The 20503-nt window shown below is 44.1% G+C and overlaps 1 protein-coding gene across 1 annotated transcript; it reads left to right on the top strand.

The window, feature by feature from the left end:
* Positions 1-4763: 4763 nt before the first annotated feature.
* BJ212DRAFT_1287561 (uncharacterized protein) lies at positions 4764-5539 on the top strand (the record flags this gene model as incomplete). The annotated part of the gene is made up of 2 exons (XM_041331994.1): positions 4764-4825; positions 5338-5539. The coding sequence occupies 2 exons, from the start codon at positions 4764-4766 to the stop codon at positions 5537-5539; spliced, it is 264 nt and encodes an 87-aa protein (XP_041185835.1).
* Positions 5540-20503: the final 14964 nt, after the last annotated feature.

The following is a 20503-nucleotide window of genomic DNA, read 5'->3' as shown; positions in this document are numbered from 1 at the left end:
ACCAACTACTGCGTCAGGTTTACCCATCAACCCCATCACTGGCACCGTTGAGCATCCCTCTGAAACTGTCGACATGACTGATGAAGAGAAGGAACACGAGGCGGAGAAATTGTTTGTATTATTTGATCGGCTGGAGAAGACTGGTGCGCTACCTCCGAGCCAGAATCCTTATCGGAAGGCATTTCAAGAGGGTAAAATGGGCTGATCTCAGTCAGCAACGGTGGATACGAAAGTTATCATGGACCTGCGAGTAGCTTACCGATACCATCCCTTGTTTGTTTCCTTACCTTGAATCCACAGTTAATGAAGTATGATAGATCAAGTTGTCAATCGCAGTGATAGAACAGTATGCATATGTATATACGAAAGATATGCAACGACTTGAACCACTTAAAAGTGGGAAGTCATCATTTTTGGGTAACGCTGTGTAGCCTAATCGAAAGTGATCTTGGACCCCTCAAACTGGGTGACGGCTCCAGTGCGTGCGCCCCCTCGACCTCTGCCGCCACCCCTCCCACCCCGGTCACCGCCACGGCCGCGTCCCCTCCCACCACGGTCACCACCGAACCCACCACGTCCACGTCCGCGGTCACCACCGCCGAACCCACCACGTCCACGACCTCGATCGCCGAATCCTCCACGGCCTCCGCCCCGTCCACCCCAGCGCTGTCTCTTGGTTGGGAATAGTCCAAGCGAAGGCTGCGGCCGTCAAGCTCATAACCCTGCAGTTGTCCGTGGGCTGTCTGTGCGGCCTCCACAGCACTAAACTCGACATAGGCAAAACCCTTCGGCCTTCCCGATTCACGATCCGTTGGAACACGAACGCTTTTAACGTCGCCGTGCTCACCAAAGACTTCCCAAAGTTGATCCTCGTTGACACCAAAGCTAAGATTCCCAACAAAGAGAACACTTGACACTGGGCTCTGCGTATCGCCAAAAGACTTTGCCCGGTTTTCACGGACAGCGCTTTTATCCGGCGGAGTGCTTTTGTCAATATTGACGGGTCGTCCATCTATTTCCTTGCCGTTCATTTGGAGAGCTTTCTCAACCGCATCTGCGGATGTGAAGTGAACATAGCCAAAACCACGCGACTTCCCAGTTGCGCGATCCGTTTGTACTTGAGCAGAAACAATTTCGCCGCAGGAGGCAAATTCCTGTGCAAGCCAGTCGTTGTCGACATTCCATGATAGCCGACCAACGAAAATACTTTTCGTTTCCTCGGTCGATACGCTAGGAGCTGCATCGTCATCGACCAATTTTACCTTTTTTTGGGGAACGGAAGGCTCTGCTTCTGCTTTGCGCTTGGTGCCTGTAGACCATTCAGGCTGATGAACGACTACTGTGATCAATGGCTTACCCTTGGCAGGCTGAGCATTTTGCGCCTCAGCGCCTTTGTCCCCATCCTGATCTGACGAGCTCTCGTCGCTCGAAGAATCGGAAGAATCACCACTTTCTTTACCCTTCTCCCTTTTGCCGGCCGGAACACTGGCGGGTTTTTCATCATCTGATGAATCATCAGACTCGGAGGTAGGGGCAAGCTTTTTGGGTTGTCCCTCCGAAGAGGAGTCCGAAGACTCATCGCTTGATTCGGATGCTTTTGAAATCGATGCTTTGAGTGCTCCCTACGGATATTGAATGATCGTCGAAAGACTGAAAAAATGAAGACATACAGCCTTGGCCAAAATGTCCTTGGGTGATGTTGGCAATTTGACTTTTTTTGCTGGCGAGGCGGTTGATTTTGCTGCCTTGGTCTTATCTGTCTTTTTGCCTGAAGCCCACGACAAAAAATCAGGTTGAGCGGAGACTAGTGCAATCAATTACTTACCATTGGTAGGCTGAACATCCTGCATCTCTACGTCCTTGTCACCAACCTCATCTGATGAGCTCTCGTCGCTTGACGACGAATCAGAAGAATCACTACTCTCCACTTTGCCCTTTCCCTTTTTGCTGGCTGGGGCATTAGCAGGCTTTTTTTCTTCAGGTGAGTCGTCAGAGTCCGACGTGAGCACAGTTTTTTTGGGTTGTTCGTCTTCCGAAGGGGAGTCTGAGGAATCATCCGATGATTCGTCTTTGGCACGTTTAACGGGAGCCTTTCCATTCGATGCTTTGAGTACTTTCTATAGGGTTGAGTAAAAAGGTCAGTACGGGTCCGACGACTGACGACAGGAATACATACAGCCTTGGCCAAAATCTCCTTGGATGACGCTAGCGACTTTGCTTTTGCGGGTGAGGCGGCGGCTGGCTTGGCAGCCTTGGCCTTATCTGCTACCTTCTTGTCTGCCTTCTTGTCTGATTTTGCCATGGCGCACAAGTGAGGGATACAGATTTGCAAAGTAAGAAGTCCAAAATTTTGGCTCGATAAGCACGTGAGCCATTCTGGTTAAGGGCAGGTTGGTTCAGGACTTCGAATACTTATGTCTGAATCAATTCCTTCCACCACTGCAGCAATGGATAATCACTTTGACGTTATCGTGCTTGGCACCGGTCTGACCGAATCTATAACTGCTGCGTGAGCAAAATTGATATTCGCACACCGTATTATTGTACTCAGTAGGAACCTCTCAGTGCTCTCTCCAAAGCTGGCTTTAGAGTCGCCCATATTGACCCCAATCCATATTATGGTGCAGACGAAGCATCTCTCTCATTAGATGAACTCATGCAGTGGGTTGATCACCACAAAGAGGACAATCATTCTGTCACCCGTTATGGTGAAGTCCCGCCTCATGCGAGACAGTACTCAATCTCATTAGCTCCTTCGGTCATTCCATCGATCGGTCCTTTCATTTCGTCCCTCGTTGCCTCAGGCGTTTATCGCTACGGATCTTTCAAGCTCCTTGGTCGCGTTGTCATTTATGACGGCGGCATATTGAAAGATGTGCCTCAGAGCAAGGATGACATCTTTCAGAGCAAGGCGATGAGTCTCTTGGAGAAGAGGAGGGTGACGCGTTTCCTCATGTTTGCTGCTGGAGAATTCGAGAATAGCAAGGAGCTGCACGGTCAAGAAGATTTGCCCTTGCTCGATTTCTTGCAGAGGATTTTTTTGCTCAGTGAAGCAACCGCTCGCGCCATTACATATGCCCTGGGATATTGCTGTTTTATTTCAGAAACGACTCTTCCAGCTCTGCATCGTATCCGCATTTACTTGAAGGCATCTGGTCGCTATGGGCCGTCCTCATTTCTCGTTGGCTACTACGGTGGCTCGGGCGAAATCGCGCAAGGCTTTTGCCGCGCAGCTGCTGTGGGGGGAGGTGTTTATATTCTGGGACGATCCGTTACAAGAATCTTGTCTGTTGATCCCACTGGGCCAGAATACCCCGTGCTGACATCAGATCTACCCCGGTTCGCTGTTGAAGTTGACGACTTTCCAGACCGTCTTCACTGCCGATGCCTGATATCGTCGAATACTCTTCTACCAGGTCACCTTCGCACTCTAGCGGATGTCATCCATCCGAGTATATCGTCCTGCGGCTCCCCGCGGCTATTTGCAATGGCACGATGTATCGCAATTGTTGATGGGCCAATTATTTTACCATTGGACACTAAGGATTCCGGAGCGTCGGATGCGTCGGATTCTTCCCTTCTTGTCTTTCCGCCGGGGTCGTTGAACGGGGGATCGGCTATTTCTGCTGTGCATGTTATGACAGCGGGTCCAGGTACAATGTCGGCTCCTTCTGGGAAAGGTATGGTTGTTTTTCAATTCATGTTTAGCAATACCTCAATTCATTATAGGCATCCTGTACATTTCAATGCCACTTCCCACCAATTCCATTCATTCAGCTGAGATCCTTTTACGCCCTTACCTAGCAGCTGTTCTTGTATTGATTCAGGCTGAGCAACAGGAGCAGAAAGGATTAATTTGTTCTACATTCTATATGCAGGAACTTGCCTTGTCTACATCCAGCACCTCAGATTCATTGGTAGGGCTGCTGGCTGTGCCTTCATTAAGCCCACATATAACACAGGGGGTAGATGAAGCTGCAATAATTGCTGAGGCCACCTTCAAAAAGGCAGTATCTTCTCTTAATGGAGAGATAAAAGAGATTAATCCAGGACATGAGCAAAATGTGTTTTGGCCTTTGTTAACTGAGATGGAGGAGGGAGAAGGAAATGACATGCAGTGGTAGAATACATCTAACTATCTACAGTGGCTCAAAAAGTGTCTCAATGTTTGTGATTTTTCATATAATTGCTTCATTGCAAGTCAGGGTTTGGGAATACAACTAAGCTATGCAGAGGTGTGTGAAAGCTCTGCTTCTTAGCTTTATCTTTGTCCCCTATAGTGTGGGAATCTGATGACATCATATGAATATATGGTTATTCTAAGAGCCTGGACAGCTGTGTTTATTTCACAGTTTGTTTTGCAGTTTATTTTATTTCCAACAATATGTACAAACAACTGTGACAAGCTCAATGTATCATGCATGTACTATGACATCACACCAAGGCTGAAATGCATGGTATTCAATGTTTCCACATGCTACAGATGGCAGCTGCAATGATTTCTCAACTTATTATGGGCATTATAATTGCATATATGACTCCTTTTCTGGACAAGTAGCCCTACCATACCTTAGTCCTTACTGGGCACGCATGGGTGCAAGAACTTATCAATGGACACCCTGACTGGATCAAAACCGAGCTCAGAATGAGAAAACACATCTTCCATGTACTTCTACATGAGCTTTGGACTTGCAGGCTGCATGATTCAAAATATATTCAGCTTGATGAGCAAGTTGCTATATTTCTCTATACATGTGTGACAGATGGGGCTTTTGAGCTGTCATGTTGCAGAACATTTTCAGCACTCCCACACAACCATGCAGAAGTACATTCTGTTATGAACTAGGATAGTTCTAATGACAGACAACTCAATAAGAGTCAGGACCTCTGTCAAGATTCTATGCAAGATGATAAGTCAAGCATTCGGTATAAGCTAAGTTAGAAGGAGTGCTTCTAACTTAAAGTATGGTTCAGACGACAAGAGATTGGAGGTCTCAAGTGAAGGATGTTTCAGGTAAAACCTAGTAAGATTAAAGTGCAGAACTAAAGTGTACAAGAGAACTATTTATAGTGAACTACAAGTGCTTTAGGGCAGGCATGAGAATGGATATGAGTCAGAGATAAAGGACACATAAGCGATAGCAAGAATAGACCATCTAGCAACAGCAATGGCAGTTGTGATGTAATACAAGGTATGAGTCAAAGATAAGTCTAGTGGCGGTGTTATGCAGCTCATGATGTAATACACAGTAAGAGAGAGAAAATGGATAGGGGCATACATGATTGTAACACATTCATGCTATTGCAAGATATACATTGTCTCACATACCATGTCAGATATTTCAAGAGAATCTTGCTTGCTTTGTCTTTGGCACCCTTCTACAATAAATTTGTATTTCTTCCACAGGAGGACATGCCTATTCCAGTGGAGATATCAGGGAATCCAAAACTCTTTCCACACTTTGAAGGGGCACTTGGAGCTATGGATGGTACACACATTGCATGTTGTCCATCAGTGGAAGAAAGACAGCTTGCATGAAACCAGAAAGGTTTCACCAGCCAAAATTGTCTTGCATATTGTTCATTTGATCTTCAGTTCCAGTATCTTCTCAGCAGTTGGGATGGATCCACCTCAGACTCAACTCTCTACAATAATGCCTGTCTCACTGACCTATACATTCCACAAGGAAGATAATACCTCATGGATGCTGGGTTTGGAATCTGCAATTCACTTCTCATTCTGTACTGAAGTGTTTGGTACCACTTGGCTGAGTGGGGTTGAGCTGCAGTTTGGTGAGCAATATTTCACTTTAATGTTCTCTTCTCATGCAAGGCAGGCCACAAAACACCAAAGAAATATACAATCTTCAGCATGCTCAAGTTTGAAATGTGATTGAGCAGATATTCAGTGTTCTCAAGAGACGGTTTGTGATACTTGTACATCTGCTGGAGTATAGCATGTCAACACAGGCCCAAATTCCCCCCACACTTTGTGCCGTCCATAACTTCATCCAAATTGATCCAAAGGAAATCGAAGAATTCACTGTCAAGGATCTCATTGATCCTGATCCAGGCAAGTCAAGGGGTGATCTCGCTGAAGGACCAGTGGACTGTGCTGAAAGGCAAAAGGCAACAGAAAACAGAGATTGTATTGTAGATGCTATGTGGAGAGATTATTGTAGAGTGTGTCACTGTCATATCCCATATGCCAGACATAGATCCCATCATATTCCCACACTTTCTGGACCTATTTCTGGACCCCATATCCGACTCATTCCCAGATTCCCTTCTGCTGTGTGCTCCATATCTAAGCAGGATTAGATCTGCTATGGAATTACCCCTGAGCTCTGGACCTCCAGATCTTGACTACTAGCATGATCCATACACCCACCCTATGCACATTCCATCCAGCAAGACATCTGAACTTTATCTCCTCTCAGATTCTGGACTACATCCACCACCTCACATATCTCAGTCCTGTGTTAAGGTCGCGTGCTCAAGGAGGTCGGATCACAAGGGCTTGGCCTCAGCTCATATGCTGTGCCCCTTTCCCAAGTATGTGCCCTTAATTTCCAGGGGCTAGAACAGTTGTCCAGAGTTTCCGGGATTTGACTAGGGTGGACAACGGATGTCTGGATCTGAAACATGAGATAAATCCGACAGATGTCCAGATGTTACTTGGCAAGCAGATAAGACTAATCCAGATGAAGTCCAGACTAGAAACTAACAGAGGATAGACTACCTTAAGGTAGAGTTGGAAATGTAGTCTAGGATGCAATCCTAAGACTTGGAATATGACAAGAGACTTATCTCGAGTCTGGAGGACACAGGAATGAGCAGGAACTAAGATGATATTTGAACTGGATTATTTCCGAGAGTTACAGGAGGTTTATATACTGTAGGTATCATATAGGAATCAATCAGCAAACATAAAGGCTATGTATGAAGCATATGCAAAGTCTATTAGTAAGTAGGACAGATCACAAATAATGAAGACTGGAAATGAAATGTATGTAATGGATCAATAATCAGAAGGGAAACATGGTTAACCAGAGTCCAGAGACAGGGGAAGTCTAAATGGGGTTGGGCGCTGATATAGGGTTTGGATTCCAGAAGGAAGATAAAGATAGATCAGATCATTTGAGAACCGGATCTCGAATCCAGATATCTGGAGAAGTGGATGTAGAGTTGAGAGTCCGGAATGGCATATGATGTCCTGTTTCTGCCCTGCCTTCTGGATCCCCAGATCTCTGGACCTCTGGATATTAACTGTTACTATCTCTTGACCATTCCCACCCTCCATCCAAGATCCTGCACCTATCCCCATTTAGGCATCTCCGCCTTTCTGGTTCTTGGTTATCTCTGTTTCCATCTTGCTGATTGATCCTTGTACTAGTCTTCATCTCCAAGTTCATTTACTTATGTTCCATCTTACTTACCAATGTGTTTCCATATGCTCATACATAGCCTTACTCTGTTGCTTACTGATCCTCTTGGATATCCTCTAGTATATAACTCCTGTACAACTCCTGTAGAGTCCTCAGTCTGTTACAACCACGTATGCCCCTGTTCATTTTCCCTTTCTTACTGTGTATTACATCATGAGCTGCATGATGCTGCCGCTAGACTTATCTCTGACTCATACCTTGTATTACATCACAATCGCCACTGCTGTTGCTAGATGACCTATTCTTGCTATCGCTTACGCATTCCTTATCTCTGACTCATTCCATTCACATGCCTACCCTAAAGCACAATAGTCCACTATAAATAGTCCTCCTGTATGCTGTAGTTCTTTACTTTAATCTTACTAGGTTTTACCCTGAATATCCTTTGCTTAAGACCTCCAATCTCTTGTCGTCTGAATTGTACTTTAAGTTAAAGGCACTCCCTTTAACTTAGCTTACACTGAACATTTGACTTATTGTCTTGCATGGAATCTCAACAGAGGTCCTTGACTCTTGTCGAGTTGCCTGTTGTTAGAACTACCCTAGTTCGTAACACAGTCTGAATATCATCTTAGATCCTGTTCTATTTGCCCAATCTTCTTCTGGACTTCAGTCCATCTGAGTTTGTCCTTTTCCATAAGGCCTAGGGATGGATTCCCTAGGCCGGAATTCTGGACCTTTGGATTTGTCCCCTATGTCTCTGTCCCAAGTCTAGGGATTGCTTCCATAGGCTGGAGTCTTGCCTTTCTGGCACTTACCCTCTCTCCAGACTTTGGTCCACTTCCTGTCTCTCTGACTCTACCTTAGGGTAGTCTACCTCTGTTTGTTTCTATATTGGACTCCACCCAATGTAGCCCCTATTCCTTCTGTACCTCCAGATGTCCTGTCCTTTGGATGTTCTGCCCTCTGTACCTTTGGATGTCCTATCCTCCTAACCCTTGGACATCCTGTCCTCCATACCTCCATGTCCTGTCCTGTCCTCCATACTTCTGGACCTCTGGACCTCCTACCCTTCCATCCTGTTTCCTGTAGAAGTATTACCTTGCAGTGGGAACTCTCCTATGCTCCTCAAGAAGTCCTCTAGCACTCCACCAGAGTAGCCAGCCTCCAGAAGTCCTCTGGACTTCATCAGACCATCATCAGACTTCCTCTGAAATGAATGGCACATACTCGTGTAAGGGGCACAGCATATGAGCTGAGGCCAAGCCCCTCTGAGTCAGTCTCTCTCCCCCTTGAGCATGGTTCTTAACAATCTGCCAACATGTTGGCATTTTGATGGTAGTCCAGATGAACAAGACCCAGTAAGAGACAGAGTCAAAGATGCAGCTGTAAATTTTCACTTCAAAGGAGGGGGAGGAGGAGTTGCTTCCCAAGGAATGATGTCTTCTTCATCTTTGTCCTGCTCTCTTCCCACAACCATCCCACTCTCATCTTCTTCTTTAACTCCCAAGTCTCTTATCACAGGTTCTGATACTGCTGGCCCATGCTCAACAGCAACACCGAGACCTTCATCGCTGATGTTGTTGGCAGGAGCTTGTTGTGATTCAAAGGTGTCCTGGCCCGTGTGAAAAGCATTGGTGCCATGTGCAATCTGTGCATGTGTTAAGAACCATGCTCAAAGGAGAGAGAGACTGACTCAGAGGGGCTTGGCCTCAGCTCATACACTGTGCCCCTTACTTGAGTATGTGCCCTTCATTTCATATGAGGTCCGATGATGATCCGACAAAGTCCGGAGGACTTCTGGAGGCTGGCTACTCTGGTGGAGTGCTAGAGGACTTCTTGAGGAGCATGGGAAACATCTGGAGGAGCGTGGGAGAGTTCTGGAGGAACACAGGAAGTGCTCAGGAGAGTTCCCACTGCAAGGTAATACTTCTACAGGAAACAGGATGGAAGGATAGGAGGTCCGAAGGTCTGGAGGACAGGAGGACAGGAGGACAGGAGGACAGGAGGACAGGAGGACAGGAGGGCAGGATGACGGAGGACAGAAGGACAGGATGTCCGAAGGACAGGAGGATAGGATGTCTGAGGGTTAGGAGGACGGAACATCTGAAGGACAGGATGCCCAGAGGTACGAGGGACAGGAGGTTCAGAGGTCTGGAAGGAATAGGGGCTACATCGGACAGAGTCCAATGTAGAAACAAACAGAGGTAGACTACCCTAAGGTAGAGTTGGAGAGACAGGGATTGGACCTAAGTCCAGAAAGAGGGTAAGTGCCGGAAAGGCAGAGCTCCAGCCTAGGGAATCAATCCCTAGGCCTGATGGGTAGGACAGACTTAGGTGGACCAAAGTCCAAGAGAGGATTGGGCAAGTCTAAGTTGATATTCCAACTGAGGAACTACAGGAGTATCTACAGGGGTTATATACTGGACAATATCTGAGGGGATCAGTAAGCAAAGGAGCAAGGCTATGTACAAGCATGTGGAAACACATTAGTAAGTAAGATGGAACATAACTAAATGAACTTGGAGATGAAGACTTGTACAAGGATCAATAAGCAAGATGGAAGAAGAAGTAACCAAAAGCCAGAAAGGCAGAGATGCCTAAATGGGGATAGGTGCAGGATGTTGGACAGAGGGTGGGAATAGGTCCAGAGATCTGGGGATCCAGAAGACAAGGTGGATACAGGACCGGAATATGAGAAGGTGGATATAGTCCGGAATCTGAGATGAGGTGAAGTCCAGATGTCTTGCTGGATGGAGTGTGCATAGGGTGGACAGGATAGGGTTGTATGGATCAGGCTAGCAGTGAGGATCCAGAGGTCTGGAGCTCAGGGGTAAATCCAGAGCATAGTCGATCCTGCTGAGGTGTGGAGTACACAGAGGAAGGGGATCTGGGAATGAGTTGGATATGAAGTGTGGTCCAGATGTAGGCTCGGAAGGCGTGGGAATACTATGGAATGTGAGTCCAGATTGTGGGATATGACAGCATGCAAGAGATCATCCACATTGTCGAAATGCTTCCAGCTTTTGTTGTGAAAGGGCTTTGTATCAGGACATGTGTTTGTGAATGCAGTCCACCATGCAGCATCAGTGGGGCCAATATTTGCACCAAGTTCCTTGTCTCACAAAAATCCAGATTGCAATCTGATTTCAGTGATGGCGGCATGTTTTTTGTTACACTGCAGTAGTCAAACTTTCAATTAATCAACTTACAAAATAATAATGTACACACCATGATCCATTTGTTCTTGCAAGATTGCCAGTCCCTTTTGTTCCCAGTGACATGATTCTCCTTCAAAATGCCTTCCAATGGCTCCAACAAATGAGCCACTGCAGTGGTAAAGGTTGCCTGTTTGAAGTTAATACCATCTCCACCTTCGGTGCAATGAAGTGCAAGATATTGAATAAGTCGGGTGGTCTCTTGATCAGTCTGGTGAGTTGAGCTTCTGCCACCAGTGTTTGTAGATGCTGTACTCTTCCATTTCACCATAACTTGGCAAGGGGTTGGATGCTGATTGAGTCACACATGAGTCACAGGTTGTGACACTTTGCCATGCCACATACAGAAACAAACTGGTGAAACAAACTGTCATATGCCATTCTGGACTCTCAACTCTAAATCTGCTTCTCCGGATATCTGGATCTGAGATCTGGATCTCAAATGATCTGATCTATCTTTATCTCCCTTCCGGAATCCAAACCCTATATCAGCACCCAACCCCATTTAGACTGCCCCTGTCTCCAGACTCCAGTTAACCATGTTTTCCTTTTGATTATTGATCCGTTACATACATTTCATTTCCAGTCTTCATTATTTGTGATCTGTCCTACTTACTAATAGACTCTGCATATGCTTTGTACATAGCCTTTATGTTTGCTGACTGATTCCTATATGATACCTACAGTATATAAACCTCCTGTAACTCTTGGAAATACTCCAGTTCGAATATCATCTTAGTTCCTGCTCATTCCTGTGTCCTCTGGACTCAAGATAAGTCTCTTGCCATATTCTGAGTCTTAGGATTGCATCCTAGACTACATTTCCGACTCTACCTTAAAGGTAGTCCATCCTCTGTTAGTTTCTAGTCTGGACTTTGTCCAGATTAGTCTTATCTGCTTGCCCAGGTAACATCTGGATGTCCATTATCCGCCCTAGTCAAATCCCGGAAACTCCAGATGACTGTTCTAGCCCCTGGAAATTAAGGGCACATACTCAGGAAAGGGGCACAGCATATGAGCTGAGGCCAAGCCCTTGTGATCCAACCTCCTTGAGCACACGACCTTAACACAAACTGCAAAATAAATGCAGCTGTCCAGGCTCTAATGTAGTGACTCATTGAGACACTTTTCTGACTTTATATTTAATCAATATGTTGAGAACTGTGCTCAAGGGAGAGGGACTGATTCAGGGGGGCTTGGCCTCAGCTTGTACACTGTGCCCCTTACCTGAGTATGTGCCCTTCATGTCAGATCAAGTCTAATGATGGTCTAACAAAGTCCAAAGGACTTCTTGAGGAGTGCAGAAACATACAGAGGAGCATGGGAGAGTTCTGGAGGAATACAGAAAATATTCAAAGGTGTTCTCACTGCACAGGAAGTGAAGAGACCCCAAGGTAATACCTCTAGAGAAAACAGGATGGAAGGATAGAAGGTCTCAAGGTCTGGAGGACAGGAGGACAGGAGGACAGAATGTCCAGAGGTCCAGAAGGAATAGGGGCTACATTGGATGAAGTCTGATGTAGAAACAAACAGAGATGTACTACCCTTAGGTAGAGTCAGAGAGACAGGAAGTGGACCAAAGTCTGAAGAGAGGGCAAGTGCTGGAAGAGCAAGACTCCAGCCTAGGAAAGCAATCCCTAGACTTGGGATAGAGACATAGGGGACAAATCTGAAGGTCTGGATTTCTGGCCTAGGGAATCCATCCCTAGGCCTTATGGAAAGGACAAGACTCAGATGGACTGAAGTCCACAAGAAGATTAGGCAAGTCTAAGTTTGTTACAATATGCCCTACCCTGCTGTACTTTTTCTTCTTTCTTCTATCATCCATTGCTTCTGTCTTGCTTACATTTACTGTATTATGTCATGTGCCACTTATGCTGCCATTAGATTCCATCTCTGTGTTCTGCTTATGTGTCCTGTTTCCTTTCTTGTACTTCTGACATTGTTGCTCCATCCTTATTAGGCATTTACTCGTAGCTTCACTTACTCACACTTGCCCTAAACCTCCCATAGTTATTCTGTATAAATATGTGACTCAACCACTGTAGTTCTTTATTTTAATCTTACTAGGTTTTACCTGGAACTTCCATCACTCAAGGCCTCCAATCTTAAGTTATCTGAATCATACTTCAAGCCCAAGATACTCTCTCTGTCTTGGCTTACCTTGAATGTCTTGCTTATTGTGGGCATAGAATCTCACTAGAGGCCTAGGCTCTTATTGAGTTGTCTAGTGTTAGAACTATCCTAGTTCATAACAAGGTTGATATTCAGACTGAGGACTCTACTGGAGTTGTACAGGGGTTATATACTAGATGATCAGTAAGCAAAGGAGTAAGGTTATGTACAAGCGTGTGGAAACACATTAGTAAGTGAGACAGAACATAAGTAAATGAACTTGGAGATAAAACTAGTACAAGGATCAATCAGCAAGATGAAAACAGAGATAACCAAGAACCGGAAAGGCAGAGATACCCAAATGAGGATAGGTGCAGGATCTTGGACAGAGGGTGGGAATAGGCCCAGAGATAGTAACAGTTAATATCCAGAGGTCCAGAGATCTGGGGATCTGGAAGACAAGAGAATCCAAGAGGAGGTAAAGTCCAGATGTCTTGCTGGACAGAATGTGGATAGGGTGGATAGGTGTTAAGGTCGCATGCTCAAGGGGGTTGGATCACAAGGGCTTGGCCTCAGCTCATATGCTGTGCCCCTTTCCTGAGTATGTGCCCTTAATTTCTGGGGGCTAGAACAGTTGTCCAGAGTTTCTGGGATTTGACTAGGGCGGATAACGGACATCTGGATCTGAAACATGAGATAAATCCGATGGATGTCCAGATATTACCTGGGCAAGCAGATAAGACTAATCTGGACAAAGTCCAGACTAGAAACTAACAGAGGATGGACTACCCTTAAGGTAGAGTCGGAAATGTAGTCTAGGATGCAACCCTAAGACTTGGAATATGACAAGAGACTTTATCTCAAGTCCAGAGGACACAGGAATGAGCAGGAACTAAGATGATATTCAGACAGGAGTATTTCCGAGAGTTACAGGAGGTTTATATACTGTAGGTATCATATAGGAATCAGTCAGCAAACATAAAGGCTATGTACAAAGCATATGCAGAGTCTATTAGTAAGTAGGACAGATCACAAATAATGAAGACTGGAAATGAAATGTATGTAACGGATCAATAATCAAAAGGAAAACATGGTTAACTGGAGTCTGGAGACAGGGGCAGTCTAAATGGGGTTGGGTGCTGATATAGGGTTTGGATTCCGGAAGGGAGATAAAGATAGATCAGATCATTTGAGATCCAGATCTCGGATCCAGATATCCAGAGAAGCAGATTTAGAGTTGAGAGTCTGGAATGGCATATGACAATAGGATAGGGGTGTATAGATCAGGCTAGTAGTGAGGATCTGGAGGTCTGGAGCTCAGGGGTAATTCCATAGTGGAGCTAATCCTGCTGAGGTGTGGAGCACACAGCAGAAGAGGATATGGGAATGAGTTACAGTGGCTCAAAAAACTGTCCACATGTTTTGACATTTTTCACTATCTATGATATTGTGTGAGAATGAACAAATGCCTCAAGGACATGCTTATAGCACATTGTAGTATGGCTTCAGGGCTTTCATTTGAGCCCTACACCGTGGGAATCGGTGGAGATATGGTGGAGACATAAGGCTTATAAAATGATGACTCATGTGGACAGTTTTTTGAGTGTATATTAAAACTATATAAATCATTATTTATGACACCACAAAAATCATGCCACTATTATACAAATTATGAAGTGGTGTCATTATGTTATTTTATGACTATATCTAACTATATAAACCAGAATATCTCATGTATCATAGTCATAATCACCATGAAAGCCATCTCCTCTGCTCAAAGAGATAATATCCTCTCTCTGTCTTATGCTGGCCTCTCTGCTCACCAAATTTCCTCTAGAACTGGAGTATCCAAGTCCACTGTGGCCAAGTTTATCAAAGAAAGCCACCCAGACAAGGAAAACTCTTGTGGAGGACGTCCATCCAAGCTTACCTCTACTGACAAAAGGGCTATTATCCAACATATTATTACAGGAAAGGCTGATAATGCTGTCCAAGCCATCCATTATATCAATTCCACCATCACTACCCCTGTCTCTTCACAAACTGTGAGGAATGTTCTCAAGGCAGCTCATCTCAAGGCAGTAACAAAGAAGAAAAAGCCTCTTCTCTCCATCAAACATAGGCAGAGAAGACTAGCCTTTGCCTTAGCTCATCAACACTGGACTGTAGAGGACTGGAAGCATGTTATATGGTCAGATGAGACCAAAATCAATAGGATTAGGTCAGATGGAAAGGTATATGTATGGAAAAAGAAGGAAGATGGCCTAACAGACAGAGAGGTTAATGGGACTGTCAAGTTTGGAGGAGGTTCTTTAATGGTATGGGGCTGTATGGGATGGAATGGTGTGGGAATGCTTGCTGAGGTTGAGGGGAAGATGAATGCTGAGCAGTATGTGGACATTTTAAATGACCACTTGCTGCCTAGCTTGGCAGAATCAGGGATTGATGAAGAAGATATCATTTTCCAACAGGATAATGATCCCAAGCACACATCCAGAAGAGCTAAGGAATGGTTTGGATAGAGGCAGTAATTAAAGCCAAGGGAGGTCATACAAAATACCAGAATACCTGGTTATTATTGTAAAATACTTGAGTCAAAAAACTGTCCACATGAGTTACCATTTTGTGAGCCTTGTATCTCCACTATATCTCCACTGATTCCCACAGTGTAGGGCTCAAATGAAAGCCCTGAAGCCATACTACAATGTGGTATAAGCATGTCCTTGAGGCATTTGTTTGTTCTCACACAATATCATAGATAGTGAAAAATGTCAAAACATGCGGACAGTTTTTTGAGCCACTGTATCTCTGATACCCTTAAAAAAACACACACTCACTGTGAGTGGGAGTGTATTGGTGGGTACAAGTGGGGATATCATACCCCAGAGTACACCCATGCTAATCTCTAATGCCAGCTAATATAATATGAAAGGATTGAGTGTGCCTTTGCAGAGAAGTATTAGTATCAGTCTTATTCTATAAATTTATAGCCTTTACACTTTGGAATTGCATGTATAAAATATAGATGCCAAGATAAAAGAGAGCAGGAGTAACTAAAGAACTTGGGAATGCTCACAGACATTCCTAGATAGCTGCACCAAGCTATTTTGCAGCTAGGTTTACCAAAGTGAGTACATTTTATATAATAGTTCTGTTCCTTATCTAATAGTTGCTTTATCACTTTGTCATCCATAGTCCAATTTCCATGCATAACTCCAAATTCTGCCCTACCCTTGTTGGCAACCACTAGCCAATCATGAGCCATCTGAATAAGGGGTTGGAGTAGGGGCCAATTTACTGGTTGCTGAAAAATAGACTGCTAGTAACCTAGATCATCAGTGAGTGTCAGCTTAGAGATCTCTTCATAGATGGTTGTGTAATTGCAGGGAAGAACTCTTTGAATAGTAGTGGTGAAATTATTGATACTGTTACTGACAATGGAGTCAAGTTAATTGATTTTAAAGTCTTTCATATCTACTAGAACATCATAGCTGAGAGAATGTATGAGGAAGGTCCAGACATACTGTCATTTTCTTAGCTGTTGACTAATATACTGACACATCTGTCTTCATCATACTATTTGCCTGTGACCTTATTCCATTTTGTAATTCATTTGCACCCTTGTAGTATAATTCTTCTTATTGTTATATCTTCATTGTTTCTATACACCTATTGTACTATAAGGGTTAACAAATAGTATGTTTTTATATTCATGTTCTTGTATTTATGCATTGTAAAAGCACAATATGGCATGACTGGTGTATATCCTCAATAATAGATTTAAAAAAGTGGATTTGAACTTTGTTGTGAGATGATAGTTGTACTTATCATAGGCAAAAACAGGCACAAAGGTTTGGTTATAAGCCAACATAGTGTTAAGAACCATGTTGCTCAAGGGGGAGAGAGACTGACTCAGAGGGGCTTGGCCTCAGCTCATATGCTATGCCCCTTACCTGAGTATGTGCCCTTCATTTCAGAGGAAGTCCAATGATGGTCTGATGAAGTCCAGAGGACTTCTGGAGGCTGGCTACTCTGCTGGAGAGCACTAGAGGACTTCCGGAGGAGTGTGGGAAACATCCAGAGGAATGCAGGAAGTGCTCAGGAGAGTTCCCACTGCAAGGTAATACTTCTACAGGAAACAGGATGGAAGGATAGGAGGTCTGAAGGTCTGGAGGACAGGAGGACAGGAGGACAGGAGGACAGGATGATGGAGGACAGAAGGACAGGAGGACAGGAGGGCAGGATGATGGAGGACAGAAGGACAGAAGGATAGGATGTCCAAGGGTTAGGAGGACAGAACGTCTGAAGGACAGGATGCCCAGAGGTATGAGGGACAGGAGGGCTGGAGGTCCGGAAGGAATAGGGGCTACATCGGATGAAGTCCGATGTAGAAGCAAACAGAGGTAGACTACCCTAAGGTAGAGTCAGAGAGAACAGGGATTGGACCTAAGTCCAGAAAGAGGGTAAGTGCTAGAAAGGCAAAGCTCCGGCCTAGGGAATCAATCCCTAGGCCTGATGAGTAGGACAGACTTAGGTGGACCAAAGTCCAAGAGAGGATTGGGCAAGTCTAAGTTGATATTCCAACTGAGGAACTACAGGAGTATCTACAGGGGTTATACACTGGACAACATCTGAGGGGATCAGTAAGCAAAGGGGCAAGGCTATGTACAAGCATGTGGAAACACATTAGTAAGTAAGATGGAACATAACTAAATGAACTTGGAGATGAAGACTTGTACAAGGATCAATAAGCAAGATGGAAGAAGAGATAACCAAAAGCCGGAAAGGCAGAGATGCCTAAATGGGGATAGGCACAGGATATTGGACAGAGGGTGGAAATAGGTCCAGTGTTAATATCCAGAGGTCCAGAGATCTGGGGATCTGGAAGACAAGATGGATACAGGACCGGAATACGAGAAGGTGGATATAATCTGGAATCCAAGACGAGGTGAAGTCCAGATGTCTTGCTGGATGGAGTGTGCATAGGGTGGATGGGACAGAGGGGTATGGATCAGGCTAACAGTGGAGATCCAATGGTCCGGAGCTCAGGGGTAAATCTGGAATGGAGTTGATCCTGCTGAAGTGTGGAGCACACAGTGGAAAGGGATCTGGGAATGAGTTGGATATGAAGTGGGGTCCAGACATAGGCTTGGAAGGCGTGGGAATATGATGGAACATGGGTCCAGATTGTGGGATATGACACATAGCTTATATTACTACATTGAAGATATTTAGCATTACTTAACTGAAATGATATGCTGAGAACTCCATTTACTTGTATGTAGATGATTTTATATAGGACTTGATTGTGCTTATAAAGCTGAGGGGGAGGTTGGATTTTTCCAGTGTACCAAATAGATATTCATAGTTTATTTTATCATAAATTTTTCAGGAAACATGATACATTATACTATTCACAAAGCCATGCAATGGTACACTAATATGAGAGCAAATAAAAATTAATTTAAATATCTCAACAGTACATGTACTATTTTTTTATTACATCTATTCACTAAATTTTGGTGGTCAGGTTTACATTTGTGTTGAGCATCATGCTTATGCAGCTTACAATAGATGTTTTTAGTCTCTCTATGAGCTCTTGTTAAGGTTGTGCTCAAGGGTCATGGATCTGAAGGGCTTAGCCTCAGCTTGTGCACTGTATCCCTTACCCAAGTACTTGCCCTTATTTCTAAGCAGTAGAAATTAAGTCCAGGACTTAGTATTAGTAACTACCAGATTCAAAGGTCTAGAAGGTAGGATATTGGACATCCAGATGCAAGGCTAATCCAAATGAAGTCTGAACTAGAAACTAGCATACATGAACTATCCAAAGATAGAGGTGGAAATGTAGACTTTATTGTAAAGGTTGCATGCTCAAAGGGGGTTGATGAGAAGGGTTTGGCCTCAGCTTGTATGCTATGTCCTTTCCCAAGTATGTGCCCTTAATTTCTGAGTGCTAGGAGAGTTGTCCAGAGTTTCTACATTTGACAGGGATGGACATTGGATGTCCAGATCTGAAATGTGAGATAAATCCAGTAGACATCTGGATACTGACTGGATGAGTGGATAAGGCTAATCTGGATGAAGTCTAAACTAGAAACTGACAGAGGATAGACTACCCTAAGGTAGAGCTGGAGATATAGTCTAGGATGCAATCCTAAGACTCAGATATGACAAGAGACTGTCATATCTGCATATCCAGATCTCAGATCCGATCCTTATCCCATCCCAGATCTGATCCACATCTGATCTCCAATCCTATCCACATCTTATCTCCCTCCAACATCTCGTCATCCAATCTGTTCACTTGTCTGGTCTGGTCCACAGTTCATCTGAATCCACAACCAGCACTTGTCTCCTTTCAGTAATCCCCTAACTCCAGTATTTTGGTTATCTGTATATCCGTCCTGCTCCCTGATCTGTTACCTATGCTTCATTTCTGTTTCATGATTTGTGATCCATTTCTACTTACCAATAGATTATCCATATGCTTTGTACATAGCCTCAGACTCTGCTGATTGATCATTCCATTAGATACCTATAGTATATAACCTCCTGTAACTCTCTGTAGCACCTCAGTTTGAATATCAACTTAGTTCTGCTCATTCCTGTCCTCCAGACCTGAGTACCACTACTCTCATCACCCTCCAAGACTTAGGATTGATTCCTATAGTCTATCCACATCTGCCTCTGTCTATGACAGCCATTACCACTAGTTTCTAGTCTGGACTCGTCTGGATTAGTCTTACAATACATATCCCTCATCCAGAAGTCATCCAGATCCACTACACTACCTGTCCAACCCTCTGGACATGTTAGTCTTGCCTTCCTGAAATAAGGGGCAATACTTAAGTAAGGGGCACAGTACACGAGCTGAGGCCAAAGCCCTTAGGATCCATTAACCCTTGAGTATGACCTTAACAGAGACTTAGCTTATAAGGTTTGGGTTCTGAAAGTGAGATATAGATAGATCAAATTATCAGAAATCCAGAGAAGTGAATTTGGAGTTAGGAGTCCAGAATGGCATATGACACTTATAGGAATCAATCCTAAGTCTTAGAGGTTGACAAGAGTCAAAATAATAACTCAAATCCGGTGACATGCACAAAACTTGTTTTGTATATGATCATGGCAAATTTATGAAATATGCTACTTCTTACTTCAGTCTATGATCATCTCCTGAATTTTCTATACTTACTTCAATTTAGGGGAATCAAAGGGGGATTAGTGCATACACCCCTAAGTTTCTTTACCCCTATTTACTGAGCAAACAAACAAGTGACAATTAGGAGAAATATTAGCTTATTTACTTCATTCTTTTACAAGATCCTTCACACTTTATTCAGAAGTATGTGAGGCCACACACTTGAGCCATATTTGATTACATAAGCAGTATTCATTCTAGTTCTCTTTTAGACACAGGAAAAGTTCTGACCTGCATCATACTTATAGTGAGTGCCTGAGCAGCAGAGAGTCGGTTTCAAGGCCACATATTGGGACAATTCCACTAGTGAATTTGATCTCTATTGCTGGAGATAAGTAAGAAATATCCAAAGGGATATATTATAGCTCTAGTTATTGCATACAGCTGCAACATATTATTCTGAAGGTCATAGCACTGCATCAAGCCAGTTATTGATTTCCACACTTCTTTGTCTCTTTTTTATGTCACTAGCATTCTTTTGAAAAGTTCAACAAAACCTTGTCCCTCACAAACAACCACATTATCAACTGTTGGTAATTGTCTGAACCATTGACCATGGTAGGATAGTGAAATTGGTA

The sequence above is a fragment of the Suillus subaureus genome, assembly GCF_016647635.1.
Source record: "Suillus subaureus strain MN1 chromosome Unknown BJ212scaffold_122, whole genome shotgun sequence".
Taxonomy (NCBI): Eukaryota; Fungi; Basidiomycota; class Agaricomycetes; order Boletales; family Suillaceae; genus Suillus; species Suillus subaureus.
Note: the sequence above shows the minus strand (reverse complement) of the source record. Positions and strands in the feature narration are given on the sequence as shown.